Source organism: Gopherus evgoodei, chromosome 2 (assembly GCF_007399415.2).
Source record: "Gopherus evgoodei ecotype Sinaloan lineage chromosome 2, rGopEvg1_v1.p, whole genome shotgun sequence".
In the NCBI taxonomy this organism is placed as follows: domain Eukaryota; kingdom Metazoa; phylum Chordata; order Testudines; family Testudinidae; genus Gopherus; species Gopherus evgoodei.
The window spans coordinates 7,481,721-7,502,177 of NC_044323.1; the positions used below are offsets into that span (position 1 = coordinate 7,481,721).

The 20,457-nt window shown below is 39.6% G+C and overlaps 1 protein-coding gene across 15 annotated transcripts in view; it reads left to right on the plus strand.

The window, feature by feature from the left end:
• Positions 1-20,457, plus strand: part of SEC22C (SEC22 homolog C, vesicle trafficking protein) — an 84,110-nt gene that overhangs the window by 19,511 nt on the left and 44,142 nt on the right. For 13 of the 15 annotated variants that reach the window (XM_030549940.1, XM_030549938.1, XM_030549939.1 and 10 more), the window contains 6 exons: positions 75-284; positions 2,504-2,667; positions 4,816-4,995; positions 11,094-11,212; positions 11,883-11,948; positions 16,067-18,622. In XM_030549940.1, the coding sequence (XP_030405800.1) occupies positions 103-284; positions 2,504-2,667; positions 4,816-4,995; positions 11,094-11,212; positions 11,883-11,948; positions 16,067-16,267 (912 nt within the window). In that variant the 5' untranslated portion in view covers positions 75-102 and the 3' untranslated portion in view covers positions 16,268-18,622. Of the gene's footprint in view, positions 1-74; positions 285-2,503; positions 2,668-4,815; positions 4,996-11,093; positions 11,213-11,882; positions 11,949-16,066; positions 18,623-20,457 lie in introns of those variants that run through there. The other 2 variants (XM_030549953.1, XM_030549951.1) reach the window with 1 other exon arrangement.

The window sequence follows — 20,457 nt, forward strand, 5'->3', positions numbered from 1 at the left end:
TACCACAATACATCCTTGTGTAGTAGGTTATTATGTAAATAGATGCAATCTTAATTTAATACATGTATTCCCAGGTTGTCTTCATGAATACTCTTGTGGAGGATGTCCATGATCCTCTTTGCTTATGTGGTGAGAGTGAGGGACGGACTTCCACTTTCAGCCTCCACGGATTTTCATCTCAACCAGGACTTTCTGGAATGCAGGAAGAGACTAAAGGCATTGTCCTTAATTCTGGCACAGTATCCTAATCGAGGCACAGCAACAGGACGTGGCTTCAGCATACAGTAAGCTACCACATTCATTTGGTCTTAATTTTACAGAATTGTTTATCCTGCTGGGATTAATTTAACTTCAAGGGTTGGCTATCATATTTGTTGGGTTTTTTGTTTGTTTTCATCCTATTATATAACTGCAACTTGAACATGTGCTACAGGTGTAACATGAACTTTCAGTATTATGTGAAAATGAGTGTTTGCATTATCATGTTGTTGTATAAATGTTACTGCTAATTTCCTCCTGCTATCTTTTTGCTTCCAACCTGCAGTTCTTCTCCCCTCCCTGTCTTTCATGTTGGTGTCCCCACTTCTTTATGAGAATGAAACTCTTTCTGTCTTAAGCATTTCTAAAACAGCCATCACTATAATGTCTAGATGAGTTTTCTCTAATCTCAAGTTCCTCATTCACAGTCATGTGAATTGTATTACCATTAAATTGTACATTTGAAAAGGTAATCTTGTCAAGACAGAAATAATATTTATAATAGAAATAATCCTACCAGAGTATACTTTTTAAATTAGATTTTAAAATGGTTTTAATAGGCTCCTCAGCTTTTTTCCTCATTCCACTTAACTTGACCTGCAAGACTACTCAGGGCTGTTGATAATCAGAATTCCCTTCCCATTGAATCACGGGAAGCTACTTTTTTCTTAGGCTTAAGAACCAGCCCAGGTCATTCGTGAATGAAAGTTAGCTTCTGGTAGTTGTTTGGTCTCAATACAGGACAGAACTCAGAGGACGGGAAAGCCCTCTTCATTGTGTCTGTCCCATGTGAGCCATCAAGACTGGTGAATGCCCATATCTGAGAAATAATACTTCAAGGATCCTAGTAATCCACATATTACAAAATTCCTTTTCTCTGTTCTGCAGCCCATATGTTGTTCTCTTAGTTTACGTAATGATCAATATTTATTTATTTTCACTACACTTCCTCCATTGGAACAATCTTTGTGTGCCCATCTCCTTTAGGCACTTATGAAAATCCCACTCCATGTGTGTGAATTTTAAACTGCTACCAGCGTTCCTGGGTGGGACCTGTGATTATCCAGTATTTTGATTTGCACCTCAGCCATGCAATTCCTACCTAATACAGCAAGACTGATATGATGAAAATTCACTTTTTTAAAATAGTGCCAGTTGTTTTATGCATGAATGTGGGTGCTTCCTACGATCAGAAATCACGCAGTGAACACAGCCATTTGGCTCAAACTTACAACAATGGATTTCCAGTAGGAGTCTCGCACAACTTCCATAGTCAGGTCTGAAAATCCTACTGGTGGTAGAAGAACTGATGAGACTCCTGCCAATAGGATCCCATATCTCCTCCAGATAAGTAGGCCATGACACACACAGTGGCAGCAATTAGTTATCTACCAATTTAATAAGACCTGAGGAACCACAAAAATTCCCCTGCCAGGAGCGAGAAATGTTGCCTCACAAAACTTAAATTGTAGATTGTTGGGTCTTAAAAATTATGGACAAGAAATTGAGGAACCAGTTCTACAGGAAAATGCTCTCTCATTTCATGCACAGTGACTTATTTTCTAAAACCTATAGTAGACTAACATCTGCTTCCATTGCTAGAAAAGGCATAGCTTTAATTTGTAAGAAAAATATAAATCTCACGTTCTGGATAGTTGCAAAAGGGAATATTAATGAATTGTTTAATTTTGTATAATTTTAAATTGGTTGGATTTTATTTAAGTGATCAGAGTTCACATCTGAGACTGCACTCCTGGTTAGAGATTGTAAGGGCTGATTATTGGAGACCTGAACTATAAGTGATTGTATGTGTATAATTATTTTTGAGGCGTGGAGGGGGGCTATGAACTTAGATTGAATGAATGAATTGAGAAAGGAACATTAGAGTTTTAACTGGTTTTTCTTCAAAGCCAGTGTAACAGGGCATGAATTTCATGTTATGTTTAATCTTCAGCATTGTCAGGTAACAGTGATAACTTTAGATCTAGTGCCCTTTATACAGGAAGGGACCATAAACAGGTATGAGGGATAAAGGCTATAAATAAATTGCTGCTGTATACAGAGATTGGTATATTTTCTTTAAATAGAACTACAACTGGGATGAAAACCAGATATTTTTTTTTAGTACTCTTTCCCAACTAATGCGGCCAAGATAAATATATTTTTAAGAGACCGTACAGTTGATGTCCAGCATAACTCTAATACTTCTTAATTGTGATTTTTAAAATGGATGTTTTCTTTTCAGTTTTCATTCTTCTGGGGACATCGCTTACATGGGGATCTGCACCAGCAGTTGCCCAACCGTCATGGCATTTTGTTTCCTGGAGGAGCTCCAGTGGAAATTTTCTGCTTCATACGACTCTACGAGCATAAGCTTGGCTACCAGACCCTATGCTTTTCTTGAATTTGGTTTGTAGATTTACTCTCTTACTGTTAGAATCCTTTGTACAGAGCATCATATTTGAAATAATTAAACAAGCAGACAAGGTGGTAATGACAAGAAGCCATGCTAATTCTTGATCGTACAAGATGGCTTTATGTGGCAGGAGAAGGGTGTACGAAAAATATTTATATAATAATAATATGAAACTGTATATTGTGATATTTCTTAGGAGTCTTAGTCGTAGACCTGGGCCCTGTTGTGCTAGGTGCTGTACAAAAACAGAACAAAAAGACAGTCCCTGCCCCAAAATGTTTTACAATCTAAGTATACAAGACTGTGTGAGCAGCGCAGAAAACAGTGAGATGATGCAGGTCAGCGTGGTAGACAGTTTCACTTCCCACATAACTTCGGTTCAGGTAGCACGTCATGATCATACAGGGTGTCCTCTCACCTGTGATTCCTGACATAAATAAATGGCTTTTTTTTTTTTCACCTACCAACTAGGGCCCCTTGTAAACATCACATCTCTGGAAAAATATGAATAGCTTTGTAGGATTAGTTCCATTAGTGAGATATCTATACCCAGTGAGGGGTAGGGTGGTGAAATGGGTTAATATACTAACGTCCAGTTCTGAACAAGAGATTTCAGATCTTGCTTAAAAGAAAGAGATGCTTAAAGGGAAACTACAGTATGCAGCAGTTCTTGCATTGTGAATGCATTGTCTGCCAGCCACATTCTAATTTCTTCATAAATCTGTGTTGAAATTTGCATTTTGTTGTCTCTCGTGCATTTTGACTAGGGATTTCTAGCTTATTTTAATCACACATTGGCCATATACTAAGAAAACAAAATGCAAAAGTTTTGGTTCCTTGCATTTTCATTTTCAGTATCATGTTTCTCTCCCCCTTTATGCTGTTGCACGATCTTTTATACGTTCTTCTAGGTTTAAGTTTCACTGAATAAATTGCAAGAACTGAACTGTTGCCTTAGTAGTTATTGATCTTTGTAACTGTTTAACTCTTGGGATATTGCAACGCTAATATGATCCCTGTAGTTGTTGCTTGAAATCCCCTATCCTTGCCTGATGCTGTGCACTCTGGGTCATAAAGCACTCTGTAGTCTTGTTCTGTAGGAGCTGCCATCAGCCTAAATGATATGTTGTAACTTACTATTTGGATGTATTGCCTTTTTAAGTTAAGTTTTTTTTTGTTTTTTTTTTACTTCACTTAAAAAACAGATCTCTTTATAAATATGCTTCTACATTTAATTTGCTTCATTACTTATGATTCATTATAAAAAATAATGTAACAAAACCTCCATCCTTCATAGTTTAGAGATAAGCAAGTAAGCTAGGCTAGAGAACAGTTAGTAGTATCCGTAATGGGGAGCTCCAACTCTGGAGATGTGGATGATTGTTACTGAGATGCTACTGTAGGTTGTAGTTTTAGTGCTCTGCACTTCACTCAAACCTGTGGAGAGGGATAATTTTGTATGAGAATGCTGTTATAAAATCTAACTATGGGGGGAGGGATAGCTCAGTGGTTTGAGCATTGGCCTGCTGAACCTAAGGTTGTGAGTTCAATCCTTGAGGGGGCCATTTGGGGATCTGGGGCAAAAATCTATCCTGGGGTTGGTCCTGCTTTGAGGAGGGTGTTGGACTAGATGACCTCCTAAGGTCCCTTCCAACCCTAATATTCTGTGAATATTTGTCTGAGTCATTTGTAGTACAAGTCTCAGGAAAATCCTTGTGCATCCTCGTCTCAGAAGTTGTTGCAGTGACTTTGAATAGTAGGTCCCATCTTGCACTGTAAAACTAAAATCCCTGGCACTGTTAAAATACAGTTCAGTTGTGCGGAGTAGATGGTATATTACAGCACTCAAAGCTTCATTGTGATTCATAGACCCTGCTAAACCATGGTTAGTCATCTCTATGTGCAGAGTAAAGCTGTGTTTTAAGCATATCTGGGATGGTGAGTGTGTGTGTTACAGCATCCAGAAGTGTGCTTTCTATTTGTTGTGTAGATTATCTATCAAAGTATTTGAGCCAAACAGTAAACAATGACATTTCAGAAATGCTAGAATTAAGGTTAAAAAAACGGGATAGTAAAGTCCGGGATATCAATTAGCTCATTAACAATCCCAGTATTTAATATTTCTTGATACCCTCTTATAGATAATATTATTCAGAAAGTGAAATACCATTTCAACTACACAAGTTGCTCTCAAATGAAGAACAGCCTGGAGAAAATTCAGGAAGAGCTGAAGTTCCATCCTCCTGTGCTTCTGAAACTAGAGGATATAGAGCTGATGAACGGGATGATTAATGGGTACACAGAAGTGCACATGGGGTCTGGTAAGTTATTGGCATACAAAGTTTTTTTTTTAATGTCAGCAGTTCTAAAAACTACCTTTTAACCTATGATGAATAGTTAAAAATCCCAGTTGTGTTTTTCTGAAATGAGAAACCCATGTTAACACATATAAACCTCAGACAAATAGTTCCTGTTCAAGGCTAGCTTTTTCATCATGATGAAGAGGACATCAACCCTTGTGTTATAGCAGATACATAATGAAACTAATGAAGTACTTATAGTAGTTCATCTTTAACCATAAATCATTTTCTCTATGGAAGTTCATTATAACTGGAATTACGAATTGCACATTCCCCTGCGTTTAAGTAAGTTGAGGCTTTAATTTTCTTTAAGAGAAAGAGCTTCATTATATCATGTGTTCCGTAAATAAAGACCCAAAATATATTTCCAGTCTAGAAGATTTATTTTTTGATTAAGGAAGAAAATGATTCAAAGAATAGATATGAGACCGCAGGGTGATGTCTCACTTAAGATTATCCATCTTGAATTGTTTCAGAGCATCTCGCCTTTCCCAGCATCTCGCCTTTCCCTATTCCCCAGTAGCCAGGCAAGATAACCGCTTATATTTAAAGTTGCTGTACATAAAACCAGAATTAGAGCTATTTTACAGTTATGATAAACATCTACATAAATATCATGGAGAGCTTTCACACCGATAACACTGTATAACAAACACTGAAAAACAAATAGATACATTTTAAAGTATCGTTTTTCCATGCAAAAACTTAGAACACAGCTTGACTTGCTTATTTCAGGGTGAATCTGTATGGCTAACAAAAAAAATCTGTTTTATTTATAAACCAAGCAGATTTGATTGGCAAGTTATATTAGTGATCAGTTTTCAGAACCACATGTGAAAGGACAATATCTTATGCCCTGCTAGGCTTAGAAATACTCTGAACTAGTACAGATACTTTCAAGACCAGTAAAAATTTCCAAGCTAGACCTGAACAAATGATCAGAACTAAATACTCAGTTCTCATAACCTCAGGATTCTTTATTACTTCCTTCCATTTTCCATCTAGGTTTGTGCCTCCGGGTCTTTTCAGTGGTCTAATCCAGATATCCTGGATATTGTTTCATCCTTATTGTAAGAACCACTTTCAGTCTCATCTGTGTACCGCTGCTTGACTTAGCCTTTCTGGCTTTTCTCTGTATCTCAGTCTTTCATTTTCTGTCATTAATAGAAGCAGTGACTGAATCCCATTCTGCTGCCTCCAAAATTTGCTTGTTCTGTCTTAGAAGGAAACAGAGGCTTTATGTACACTACAACTATACTACTCAGGAAACTTGGTTACAGCACAAAGCCAAGGGATCTGATTACAGTAAGGTTGAAAGTTACAGTATAGACAGGACCTAATCATTTCCTTGTAAACAGGTAAAAATGTTTACTGTCCAAGGCTTTAATCTTGTCACAGGGAGGTGGTTAGTTCCTATCTACACTTTGTAACCATGTTGTGACCAGATCCTCTGAGTCCCTATTTCTAATGTAGGAAAGGTGAGCGTAGTCTAGCCATTTACTCCCGATTTCCTCTGGCCAGAGGGAATCCCTTTTGTACCATGCTAAAGAACAATGCTTGAACCCGGTGCTTGCATTGTTCCCTTGGTCATTGCCTTCTGGAAAACTTAACTTCTATCTTGATGGTGTTTATATAGCCAGTGAAGTTCTGGCGTGGTTTATTCTCTTAAATATGGGAATAAGCCGTACCACTGTAAGTGGTGCAACTTTTTATGAGTGCCTAAGACTTTATATAGGAATAAAATTAAAACTTTTTTGTCTTGGGGTATAAAGATCAGTTCCTAGTCAGAAATAAACCAGCCCCACATGATCAGGCATAGCAATCTCCACTCTTTTTCTCCCATGATATTAACCCTTATTGCTTCCTGTATAGAACTTCGAATTTGTAAATTTTCCAATCTAGATTCTTCATCATATTGAAGTCTCAATATGTGGCTTCCGTAGTTTCTCACTGGGGACTGGAAGCTGATGACATGCTTACTTCAAGCAGGGAAGAATTACTCTTATATTAGTTATTGACAATTCCTATTTGTTTTAAAGTGAAACACTCATTGGCTCTGAAGTGAATCTTGGCTATTTATTTATTTGGCATATGCAGTCCGGTCAAGCCAAGCCACAGTGTTCTTATCAATGATGTTCAAGGCCTGAAGACTTCCAGGAAGCTGAGTCATTTTGCAGTCCTCAAAATATGTGTCCTAGTTTGTGGCTGCCCACGTTGACATGGTGGACTGTCTATAAAATGCCACTGAGATTTTGCTGCAGCACAAATTCCATGTCAGTACGAAACCAGTTCAGAAGGCTCCATTGCCTTCATGGTAAATCAAACCCGGGATGACATTGAGTGGGTCCGAGACAAGATAATTATTTGTCACTTTCCCTGCAGCCCACGGAGCTCACCACGTGTCTTCTACCATAAACCCCTCAACAGATAATGTGAGGACAGATGATCATGTGGTGGATTAAACAAGTCTTTAACAGTGGATGTGGCATATCCTGCAGTGTCATCAGGAGCTTTGCTACGCTTTCCTCTCTGCAAACACTGAGTGAAGCAATATTGCAGAGAACCAGTAACCATGATAGATGCATCCGACGAAGTGGGTATTCACCCACTAAAGCTCATACTGCAATATGTCTGTTAGTCTGTAACGGGTAGGCAGCCTATGGCACAGGCGCTGAAGGCAGCACACAAGCTGATTTTCAGTGGCAGTCCCACTGCCCGAATCCTGGCTGCTGGTCCGGAGGGCTCTGCATTTTAATCTAATTTTAAATGAAGCTTCTTAAACATTTTGAAACCTTATTAACTTTACATACAACAATAGTTTAGTTATATATTATAGACTTCTAGAAAGTGACCTTCTGAAAACATTAAAATGTATTACCGGCATGCAAAACCTTAAATCAGAGTGTGAATAATTGAAGACTTGGCACAGCACTTCTGAAAGGTTGCTGACCCCTGGTCCATAAGGTGCCACAGGACTCTTTGCTGCTTTTGCAGATCCAGACTAACACTGCTACCCCATTGATACTGACATGGTAGAGGAGTAGATTTAAGTGTGCCTGAAATAATACGCATGGTGGAATTAAGTTGTATGTCAATCATCTTTGTGTGAGACAAGTGAGCCCATACCCGAGTGCAGTACTCTGCCACTGAATAACGCAGTGCCATGGCTGAAGTGCGTAATGTTTGGGCTTTGGTACCCTATGTCATTCCAGCCAGCTTTCTGAGCAGGTTTGCGTGTTTTGACCTTAGTCGCTGTCTTTATAAAATGGTCATGATATGTGAGAGTTCTGTCCAATGTGACACCTAGATAGACCAGGTGTGAATCATGCTTTATTCGCTGACCATTGAGAACTATATTCAGCTCTCTGCCCACTTGTGCGTGATGTGAGTGAAAAACACTCAACACAGTCTTACTTCCACTTGGTATCAGGTGCAGCTGATGACAATCGGTCATAGCCACCATATCTGTGTTTAGAACACTCTCTTCGGTATGTCAGAGGGGTGTGACGCAGTGCCAAGGCATATGTCGTCTGCATGAACACACTTGGCAACTTGCAATCAAGGGATAGCCAGACGAGGAGGGCAGGCGAATCAGTGCTCTTTTTGGGAAAATTGTGGGGGGGAGGAATATGCACTATTGCTTGGATTAAATTTTACTAAAATATCAAGAGTAATGTACAGTAAAGTGTGTGTGCAGATCATTGAGAAAATAAAACATGCTGGTGCTGCTTATCAGACTAAACGCTGTTCAGTGAGCCATTTAGATCTTAAATTTCGTTGCTGTTATTTATTATGCAAAGTCATATTTAAATGACTGAGATACCTGCACTGTTGATTTCAGTGTACGCTTGTGTACAATAATGTTGCATGATGCTGACATGTTGCATAACAAATGTGGCTGCTGCCACAGCAGTGTCTGAAATAAAAGCAGGTGTGTGGGGACGTGCCAGATGAGTTAATTGTGTAGCCATTTATTAGCTCTAATTCACACCACTGTATTCAAATGGCATTGAAGCTTGCTGTAAAGTCATGTTAAGGAAACCTCTGTTATAGGATAAGACTTTATTTGGATGACATTCCTACGTTAAACTGTTCAGTATCACTGTATTAAACAGCTACTGCATTCTACTAAAGAGTGAAATGCAGTGATACACATTTATCCTATAGGGGAGCTCCTGTCCTGGGGAAGTGTAATATTTGTACTGCATTTTGAGATAGCTGGATTAAAGGTGCTAGAAAACATACATCCTAATTTTGCATCCCTATATTGCTACTAGTGTGTATTTTTGAGGTGGAGTAACATTACTTCTGTTTCTGAGGCCCTTCCAATAAAGGAATTGCTGCCTCTTAACTCCTTGCTCTTGTGTGTTTGTCTGATATTAACAAAGTTAATATGTAAACTTATTGTTTGTATGGATTTATATAATGCTTAAATATTTAACTTGGGTATTCTGTATTTTTCATGATTGCATTTCGGTCCTCTGCTGTTTTATGAATGCATCTTTAGCCCTTATGGGTATATGGAAAACCTTGTCTATTTTGTTTAGTCTTCCTGAAGCTGCAATGAGCATAAAATGGTGCTCCACATTATCTTCCCTGCTTGTAGGCTCTTTGCTACCTTAGCAACGCAAAGATGCTGGAATCCAGCTGCAGCTGCTGAACTGAGACCTAACCTGGTAGAGAGGAATTCTCAGATGGCATAAAAGCTCATGGAACTACGTCCTGTGCCGGCTGCCTCTGTCCCCCTCTCCTCCAGGCATGAGTGGCTGGTGAGGGTGCAATGTGGAGCTCCTCTGTGCTACAGAGTCTGGGGATAACAGCCAGCTACTGGCTATATCTGGGCTGAGGCCAAAACATTGTAAGAATGAGGGAGACTCCTTGATGACCCTTCTCTTCTTTCTTGCATCTAGTGGATCTTAGTGTTAGAGAGAATTAGAGCCCAATATCTGAGGTGTGAACTTAGCCAACTCATCTCAGTGCTGAAGTTCCTCCTGAAGCGTAAGGGCAGGTTAATGTTGGCAGATAAGGTGCTTAAACCATCAGTGTTGGATATGGGTACCAGCAGTGCAGCTGTTGAGGGTTTGCTGGGATCAGGAACTAAAGCTAGGTCTACACATCACACAACTTTTCGTGAAGCTGTGCAGTGCAGAGTGGACACGGTGTGCTTTTCACTGCAGTGAAAGTCAGGCAGAGGGCAGGCAGTGTGGAAAGACTTCAGCTGCTCCCTGCTGCCAGAGCGTTTCACTGCAGGGAGGAAGTACTCTGGAAAGGGGGAGCAGTGGGGAAATGCTGAGCCTTTTCTCTTCTGCTGGAGCCTTTCCCTGCTGCGTGGAAGGGCTCCGCAGCGGGATGCTGCAGTGTAGATGGGAGGCACAGCTTGGGCCAGTAGAGAACATATCTATGCTGCTGTTGATACCTGTGCTGGAAGGCCTATACACGTATGTATACTACACACCACCAAAAGAATCCTGCAGTGTAGATGCACCCTAAGAGTTATAGCCCCTTTCCATCCCTATGTGTAAAGTTACCTCTGCCCACAAGGAGCAGCAAAGAGGAGATACTTCTCTCCAGTGTCAAAAGCTGTAACTGCTTCTTGAGTGCCAGAACTGTAAGCCACCTGCCATGACTTCTGGATGCCAAAACCTCCGGCTTTTCTACTGACAAGGAAGTGCAGTATCTTCGATACAAAAATCTGTAGCGTGCTGCAACTGAAAATTTAGATGTGGCATAGAATAAGTGACACTTAATATCCAGATGCATAATGCAAGTGCTGATGGACTAATCTTATCATTCAGTCCATTAAAAATCACTTCAGCTTATTGGTAGCTGCTTTAAAATTTCCAGGTGCCCTGAGAACTCAGCAATGAAATGCAGCAGAAACTGTGGGTGCCTTGCCACAAAACTAAAGTCCATCTTGCCAGAGAGCACACAAGGCCTTGAATATACAACCCACAATTCGACTGAATTTGAGTTACGTTATGAAAAAGAAAATTAATTCCAATTACTTCATTTCAATAGTATCTCTTTTTTTTTTTTTTTTTTTTTTTTTTGATCTGAAGCCCCTATCTACAGAATGCAGCCTGTGACTCCGTTGGGGATTCTGTCCCTTGTTCTCAGTATCATGTGTGGGGCACTGAACCTCATTCGAGGAGTTCATCTAGCAGAGTATTCTTTTCAGGTAACCTTTTATTGACTTTTGAGTTGTACTATGTGGGCAGGGAGGGGAGGATTAGAGTTATACAGGTATCAGATCATCGGTGGCTATTGCACACCATAGCTTTTTAAGTTATGCTTTGTTTATCCGGGGAGCATTATTCACATGAATGAATATACTTCATGCACTCTGATCTGTCAGAGCCTGAATTTTTTGAGCTTCAGGGCATGTTGCAAAATCTTTTTTTCCCTGAAGGAAGTGGAGTAATGTCGTTCATTTGAAAGGTGGAGGAGAATCTTACTTTTGACATCCTGGAAGGGTTTTATGTGGACATATTGTCCCACTTTAAAATGTCTGTTTTGATAAATTGCATGTTTCTTCAGATAGTGCATTTTTATATCATTTAGAAAATGTATTGTGGAATCAGCATAAAGTACATCTTTTTAAAAAAAAGTCTAAATCATTTAGTGTTTCACAGTTTTTATTTTGTGGTATAAATTGATCCATACATCTCAATTTCTGGTATTTTGTTCAATGAATATTGATTTAACTCCAGTCTGACTTCGTATTCTGCTGTTATGATATTCTCATTCTACTGTGGTACTAAGTACTTCTATCAAATGTCAAGCAGCACTTTGCACAATAAAACTCAGTAACTCTTAAAAAATTCTTCTTTGTTATCTTCCCCAAACAGGAAGACCACGAGGGAATTGGAAATGTAATAGCATTTCTCCTTTCTTTTCTAGCCTGCATTTTTCAGGTATGATCAATTTAGCTATTGTGCTCTGGCACTCTTCCTGCATTTTTCATCTACTGCTCTGCATCTAACAAACATTTGTTGAGTACGATCAGTGAGCAGAATAGGAGACTCAGAAGCACATTGGCTGTTCACTGGGTGAAATTCTGCGTTTGGCTGCATGCATGACACAGGAGCCTTCACACTTCTAACCCAGTATGCACCTATTGACAAATCGCTCCTCTCAACCCCTCAGCTGTAGGTTTATCTATCCTCTTCATTGTACAGATATCTCAAGAACTATTCTGGTTTAAAGTAGCCCCAACGCAAACCACTAGTTAAATGATAACTCCCCAAAACAGCAATAGATATGCTTTGTGCTATTCCAGCATTGTAGCGTTTTCTTTAAACCGCTTGAAAAAGCGAGGTCATACCAACTTCAAAAGCCTTGAGCCATAGTTTTAATTATATTAACTTGTTTTAAAACTCACACTTAAAGATTCTCTTTAGAAAATGTTTAAGATACTATAGCACAGTCCTTGTTTTTTCCATTGTTTCACTGCCATAATGTATAACGAATCACCAAAATTGTTTGTGAATCTGAGACAAATCCAGGGCCTGCTAAGTTTTATTCTAACTCTGCCATTGGCTCAGTGCAGCCTTGAATAAATCTCATAACTTCTCAGCCTTCGTCTTTCTATCTGTAAAATGACAATTATGTGCTGTAGTGGGGCGCTGCAGGGCCCTGTTGGCTCCTGCCCCTGTTGTGCTGGCAGTCACTCAGAGACCCTGGGCTTCAGTAATCACTGATGCCGTTTATTTACAGGTTGTGCTCCCACCATCTTTTCAGCATGCACCGCTTGGGTTCTAGTGTCTGCACCCAGGAGGGAAAAGCTATCATTCTGCTTCCACTCCCTTGCTCCTCCTCTTGGCTTCCTTCATCCCAGCCTTTTACATAGCCCCAGGATAATTGTGTGGGCAACTGTCTCCCAGTTAGTTGCAGGTTTTCTCTAGCCAGCTCCAGTTAACTTCCTTTAATGGGGGCTGGTGTGACAGAGGGCTGAGCCAGCAGTTCTTGCCCAACACCCTGCCACGTGCACATCTGTTTACTTTACAAAATAGCTTTTATGTCACCCAGCTGTGTATTTGACCATTGTTCCTGCATTCAGAATCTCCTCTCCTTTCTCTTTTTGCCAATAAACAATCCTGAGGTCATATATGAAGATCCTTTTGCATTGTAGTCATGTTGGATATTGCAACGGACTCCTAGTCAGTAGGTAAAAGGAATTGCTAATGTTAATGGTGTAACTTACGCATCAGGTGTGAGTGGTAAAGTAATGTAACTTACACTGATTTGGCATTTGATGGAGTGCAAAAATATGTTGTTGCAATTTAATTCTACCTGTGGACCAATTCTGGCGTAAACAAGCACAACTCTCACAAAGATTTGTAACTTAAGTTCTACACATCACTGCTGAACTTGGCTTAGAGACAAATCTCTGTGGGAGTTGGTCCTGCTTCCAGGCTGTTTTAGCATGAGCTTGGCCCAGTATCCAATCTACTTCTTTAATAGCATGTGCAGCCCTCATCTCCTCATTCTTTTAAGGCAGCTGCCAGATAATTATTTCTCCTTGCATTATTTCAAATGGTAACCGAAACCCCCTTCTCTTCTCTGAGAGCTCTGCAAGAATTTGAGTAATCTTTTGCACGGTATAGTGGTAGAACAAGCATTCATGCTTGGCATTCCTTAGAGCTGTGGCATATTCATTTTCTAAATTACGTTCTTGGTTTTCTGATTCACATGGACATAATGGATGAATGCTCATGTCTAAACAAGCCAACGTACAAGTGAAACAGCAGTCATCCTGATTTCAGAGTCATGTGGTGCTTGAATTGAGCTCAATTATTTGAGGAACTCGGACTTCGCATAACTGGGAAAATGGGCAAAACTACATGCTCCAATTTTTATTTAAAAATAAGTCTTGAAATTTTAAACTATATCTGGTTTGGCTGGACCCTTGTTTTGGAGGTGTGGGCGGGGAATCAACATTGCTATTTAGTCTTGTCTTTGGAAACTAACCTTCCTTGCTAAAATAGAGAAATTCTAGACTATAACAAATTAACATTTAAACTATTAAATACTTTAAAAACCTTGCTGTTTGCCCAGATCACCCTTTCTTCAAATGAGGAGTTACTTTGTACACACTCTCAAATCTACAGCAGAAAGAGCCAGTATATTTATTGTATATAAAATGCCACATTGGTTTCTGCGTAATCTAAGGTTTAAACGGAAGACGAAATTGTTGTTTTCTGTCACTGCAGCCACTCAGTTCCACTGATTTAAGTGAAGTAGCACGAATAATGAGGGCAGAATTTGACCTTCGTTAAATAGTAATTACAGGCTTGATACAGTGCATCTTTGCTGTAAAGTGCCAAATGCAGCTCTGTGATAAATGAGTCTTGGCACAGAGATGACTGGTTTCCAAGAGGGGTGAAGTATTATTTTTTCCAGGAGCTGAGGTCTTGGATTTAGGCTTATGTATCATTGCCCTTTAAAAACCTCAAAGTTTTTATAATTGGCATAAAGATCAAGTTCTAAGTGTGAATAAAACTCCAGACCTCTTTCAAAGAACACCTTGCAAAAATGTAAATTAGTGAAGTATCACTTTCAGCATTTGGGTGTTGATTATTAATATGCTAGAAATATTTAGAAAACTATTTGCCATGTTAGGTTACCCTAGGTTGATAATGAAATGTACCTTTAATATCTGATTTGTGTTTTGTCCAATCACAGAATTTCAGGAACTTACTATTCTGGGCTTAGTCCTTTATTGTACCACATGGCTTCTAGCTTGGCTTGATTCTCTGACTGTGATTGAAGTTTATTGCCCTTTAAATTTATTGGATATTTCTGCCAAAATAAGGTGGGAGGCAGTTAAAGTGAAACAACTCCTCGCTCTGGTACACGTGTAACCCATTTTTACTGTGGTTCTCTAATGGCTGGACCACTTAGAGGTTTGGACCTGCTGCTGGCTTTGAGATAACAGGGCCTGGGTCTCTTAGCTCAGGAAGTAGAGTCTGATGCTTATAGATCCAGAGGTTCTACCCTTGGTCCTGACTGCTGGTGACCCACCCCGGGGTGATACATATACATACAATAAGAGAAGTAATCATGTAGCTTATACTATTTTTTTTGTGCCAGTATTTCATAGTAGAAACTTCGTATTTTTTATGGAGATGTGCTCTGCTCCATAACTTGATGCCAGTCGGTTTCACCTTTTTACATAGAGTAGCTCTTTCTTGACTTTCCCAACTTCTCACCTGAGAGTGGAAAATGCTAATAAACATTGTGTTTTGGCTCTTTGCCCTCTTAAATTATGGCAGAACAGGGCCATGAAGTGACCATGCATAATCATACTCGGTGCAAAGTGCTGTGTATTTAGCAATCCCATTTGTGTCACCAGCAAGGTTTGAACCCAGGGCCTCCAGCAGATTAAAGCGTGAGTCTTGACCGCTTGAGCTAAACAAGTGACTCCTCTAGCTGGCACACATAATAGGCTCTTACCCTGTTATGTGAACCAACCACTATAGGAGGACACTTAAAATATATTGAACCAGTGGACTGTACCTGCACTGCGAATTTTTTGGTTTGTTTTGCTTAAATCTTGCTCTGAGTCTCTTGTTAGAAACTATATCCTTTAATATTAAAGTGAATTCTGGGATAAAATCACTGTTAATTTAGCCCTTTATTTATGCCCGGAATAGGTACAGCAGAAGTAAGTATAGGTTTGCCTCATATCTCCCTGCCGTTGAGTTTCAGCCTTAACCTACAAGGCTCACATCTGAGTCTTAGAACGTAATTTAGCGTTCATACTTGTTTAATTCTTGCTAATCCTTTCTAGACTATCAACAAGGGTGCCGATTTTGCTGGCAGGTTTCTTTTGTTGTGGATACGATACCTGTTCAGTACGATCTGGATTGAGGCCACCAATTCACTTCTTATAATAGATAAGACTTGAAAAGAGCTTTAAGCTTGTTGTGTGCATCTCTAAATCATAGATGCCAGTAATTGTAAACTGTGATCCTTGTCTGTATGTATTCAGTTTGATGTTGCTAACCTTGTTTCTCTGGTGCTATTCCAGTGTTATTTGTACTTGTTCCACGGTTCATCAAGGAAGATGAAAGCGTTTGTATTGTTTTTCTCCATTTGTCTATGCAACATTTACTTGTGCGGATTAAGGAACATCTGGCAAATACTCTTTCACATAGGAGTGGCTTCTCTTTCTTCATATCAGATACTGACAAGGCAACTGATGGAGACACAGCCTGATTTTGGAGTATGAAAACATGTGGGATTCATCACTCATATTTTAAAAACTCTTGTATTTACTTACAGTGGCCAAAAATACTTTGGGGAATATTTTAAAAATGCACAACAGCAGTTATCACAAGGGAGAGATTTTGAAACGAAACAACTTGAAATAAACTGTGCTGTTATAATTAGTGTCAAATAGACCTGCAGGGGATTAGTGGTAGGTCAACTGTGCATTGCAGACTATTTGCAAGCATTCGTAATGGAGGTTCTCACTGCCGTTAAGAATCTTCAGTATTCAGTCTTTTCAGTGTACTCCTTGACTAACACCAAACAGTCAATTTCTCTTCATTTGTCTCATTTGCTTTGCAACAGTTCACTATTTCACTGTGTTGCCCTGGGAGTTTGACAGAAAACATTGAAATTGTACATTAAAACCAAGATTGATTAAAATTGGGGATAATAATGCTTAGCACTTTCATCTATAGATCTCAAGTTGCTTGACAGATGTAAGCTAAGGAGGTGTTTGCCATAATTAGCCCTTAATTGGTGGGGAAAAATGCTTTTAGTAGGATTACCCTGGAGATCCTACTAAGGTTAAATAGAATTATAGGGGTCTGAAGAAAAGAAAAGGGCAGGGGCCTTCTTAAAAACTGTAAAGGATGTAAAATGTCTCGAGTAAACTGTACATCTTAATTGTTGGTACGGTGTGAGCTCACTGGGAAATTATCAGGAAGTTTGAAGCTGCATAAACCAAACCAAGAAAACACACAACTGACCTTTCAGCCCAAGTGGCCTTTATTTCCCTGTTGAAGGTCACGTTGTTTGAAAGGGTAGTAATATGTTTGTTTGGTTTATAGATAAATAAGCTTGGAAGATGTATTTTGTGACAACCCAATAAGTTTTTTCCACCTTTCAAAAATACATTATTAGCGATTTAGAAATCCATTCCCCATCCTGGAAAGCAAGAGCAGATTCTCTTTATTTTACATTTAAGCTCTCATGCTAAGGTTAATTTATGAGCATGCACTTTTGAATATAGTCATTAGGCGTTGAATTTGTCCACCTCTGCTGCAGTGTATATTCTGGTATTTAATGTGCTGAAGTATATACTGACATTTAAAATGTATATGAACACTTTTTTGATACTTTTTTGGTAAGTTGTCTCTGTATAAGAGAGTGTCTAATATTTTGATGCAGCTATCTTTTGGAGGGTTAGTGGAGAATCATGAAACTGAGAAATTACAGGAAGCTTGTAGGTGTAATATTGTGGAGGTACCTTCTTAATTTTTTCTCACTTAACCGTTTTATGGTAGCTCCATGTATTATGTACAATTTCATCTCCTTGCTGAGGAATTGTTTTTTCACTTAATGTCTCTACCTTTCATGTTTGCAAAGAGATTAAATTGGTGGGCAGTTACCTTCCTGACTCTGTAGGCAGCTTAAATGTTAGTCAGTATTATCTATTTCACTACTGACTATTATAGCAGAAACATCCAGTTAATATTTTAAACCACAGTCCACACATTGTGTGCTGAAAGCCCTAACAACTGACTATCCAGCTGCCGAAACCTCCAGCTTCCTCTGATAACTTGTGCAATGCAAATCTGTGCAGCCAATGCATAAATCCCTACATAAAGACTTAAGTGATTGGATATTGAATTGATGTCTGCTGTTCTCAGTAGTACAGCCTTTACTGTACCTAGTCCAATGCACTGCTACAGTGAAATAGAAGAATCATTTGCTGTGTTTTTGGGACATGGAAAGGCACCGTGTTGTAAAGGAAACAGCTGAAATTCCAGAAGTAAATAAACTTTAAAAAGGGAAAAACAGATAAGAAGGAGAAGGATAAAATGAAAGATCAGAAACAGTGGTGGGGAGAAACCTAGAGACCAGTGGAAACTTTAGCTTGATGGGAGATAGTAAATTGGGTGTGAAATTGCAAGATGATATGACAGCCTAAAAGGCCCTATAATTGTAGGCTGCATGGGGCATGTCTCAGAGGCATGTCTCAGAGCAGGGAAGGATCATAATCCTTCATACAGCTCGGATGCAAGCACTCATGAAATTATTTCATTCAGTTCCAGATATCAGTACCAAAGACAGACACTGAAAGGAGTCCACAGAGGACTGTCCAGGTATTGATATTTGAAGAGAAAAGGGAAAGTCACTGCTTAGCATAGGTCAACCCCTTTCATTACTTTCTTGATGTTTGTCCTTCAGATATTGGGTCAGATGAGAGAGAAGTTGGGGCACAAGGAGGCATAACTAAGGGTAATAGAATGAAACTGAGGAAAGGGAACATTTAGGTTGACTTTAGCAAAGCTTTTGATATGGACTCCCACAGTATTCTTGCCAGCAAGTTAAAGTAGTATGGGCTGGATGAGTGGACTATAAGGTGGATTGAAAGCTGGCTAGATTGTCGGGCTCAACGGGTGGTGATCAATGGCTCCATGTCTAGTTGGCAGCTGGTATCAAGTGGAGTGCCCCAAGGGTCAGTGCTGGGGCCGGTTTTGTTCAATATCTTCATTAATGATCTGGAGGATGGCGTGGACTGCACTCTCAGCAAGTTTTCAGATGACATTAAACTGGGAGGAGTGGTAGATACGCTGGTGGGTAGGGATAGGATACAGGGGGACCTAGACAAATTAGAGGATTGGACCGAAAGAAATCTGATGAAGTTCAACAAGGACAAGTGCAGAGTCCTGCACTTAGGAAGGAAGAATCCCATGCACTGCTACAGACTAGGGACCGAGTGGCTAGGCAGCAGTTCTGCAGAAAAGGACCTAGGGGTTACAGTGGACGAGAAGCTGGATATGAGTCAACAGTGTGCCCTTGTTGTCAAGAAGGCTAACGGCATTTTGGGCTGTATAAGTAGGGGCATTGCCAGCAGATCAAGGGACGTGATCATTCCCCTCTATTCGGCATTGGTGAGGCCTCATCTGGAGTACTGTGTCCAGTTTTGGGCCCCACACTACAAGAAAAATGTGGAAAAATTGGATAGAGTCCAGCGGAGGGCAACAAAAATTATTAGGGGGCTGGAGCACATGACTTATGAGGAGAGGCTGAGGGAACTAGGATTGTTTAGTCTGCAGAAGAGAAGAATGAGGGGGGATTTGATAGCTGCTTTCAGTTAACTAAAAGGGGTTTCCAAAGAGAATGGGTCTAGGCTGTTCTCAGTGGTAGCAGATGACAGAACAAGGAGTAATGGTCTCAAGTTGCAGTGGGGGAGGTTTAGGTTGGATATTAGGAAAAGCTTTTTCCCTAGAAGGATGGTGAAGTACTGGAATGGGTTACCTAGGGAGGTAAATCCCCTTAGAGGTTTTTAAGGTCAGGCTTGACAAAGCCCTGGCTGGGGTGGTTTAGTTGGGAATTGGTCCTGCTTTGAGCAGGGGGTTGGACTAGATGACCTCTTAAGGTCCCTTCCAACCCTGATATTCTATGAAAATTGCTTGATACTAAGATTTATTAAACTGTGTGGAATAGGCTAAGGCAACAGTTCCCACACTTCATGATTAACATAACACTTGCTTAAAAATTTGATGTTTGAAGTACCACTTCCAAATTTTCTCTTTTTTATTTTAGGACTTAATTGATTTTTTTAATATTTCTGAACTCATCATAAAATAAATGCCCAAGGAAGTGTAAAATTATAATCTTTTTAAACATTTCAAGTTTATCAGTGAATCAAAGCACAATGAAACAGCAATTGGTGTCTTTTTTGTATTACTCAAATGACAAGGAACAATTAAATGTCAAGTGACGTGTTGTCGTAGCTCTATATGCCGCTAAGCTTTAACAAGGCCTGACTTTTTAATATATCAGTTTAAAGTACCTCCTTATTATTGAACATGAGCCAAAGTTCTTTACTTACATTTTGACAGTATTTAAAATAAGAGCTATTCAAAATGTTTTGCATTTTCTCTGATAAAAATATAAAAGTACCATTAATGAGAAGGATGTTCTTGCTTCGCAGATCATGGTTGCTTTGTGTCAGGTAAGATTTTGCTGAGCTTCAGCTGAAGGTCTGGTCCTGCAGACCTCAGTTTCATCTTGCACTTTTTTTTTAATGGTGATCAGGGCAGAAATCCAGTTCTGTCAGGGAAACCTTTCTTAACATTCAGCCTAGGAGCACTTGCCTATAGGAAGGATCATCCAACCCCAGAATCTTTAGGAAAGCAATACAGCAAAATCTCTCAGTACAACATCTGCCTGTCCCAT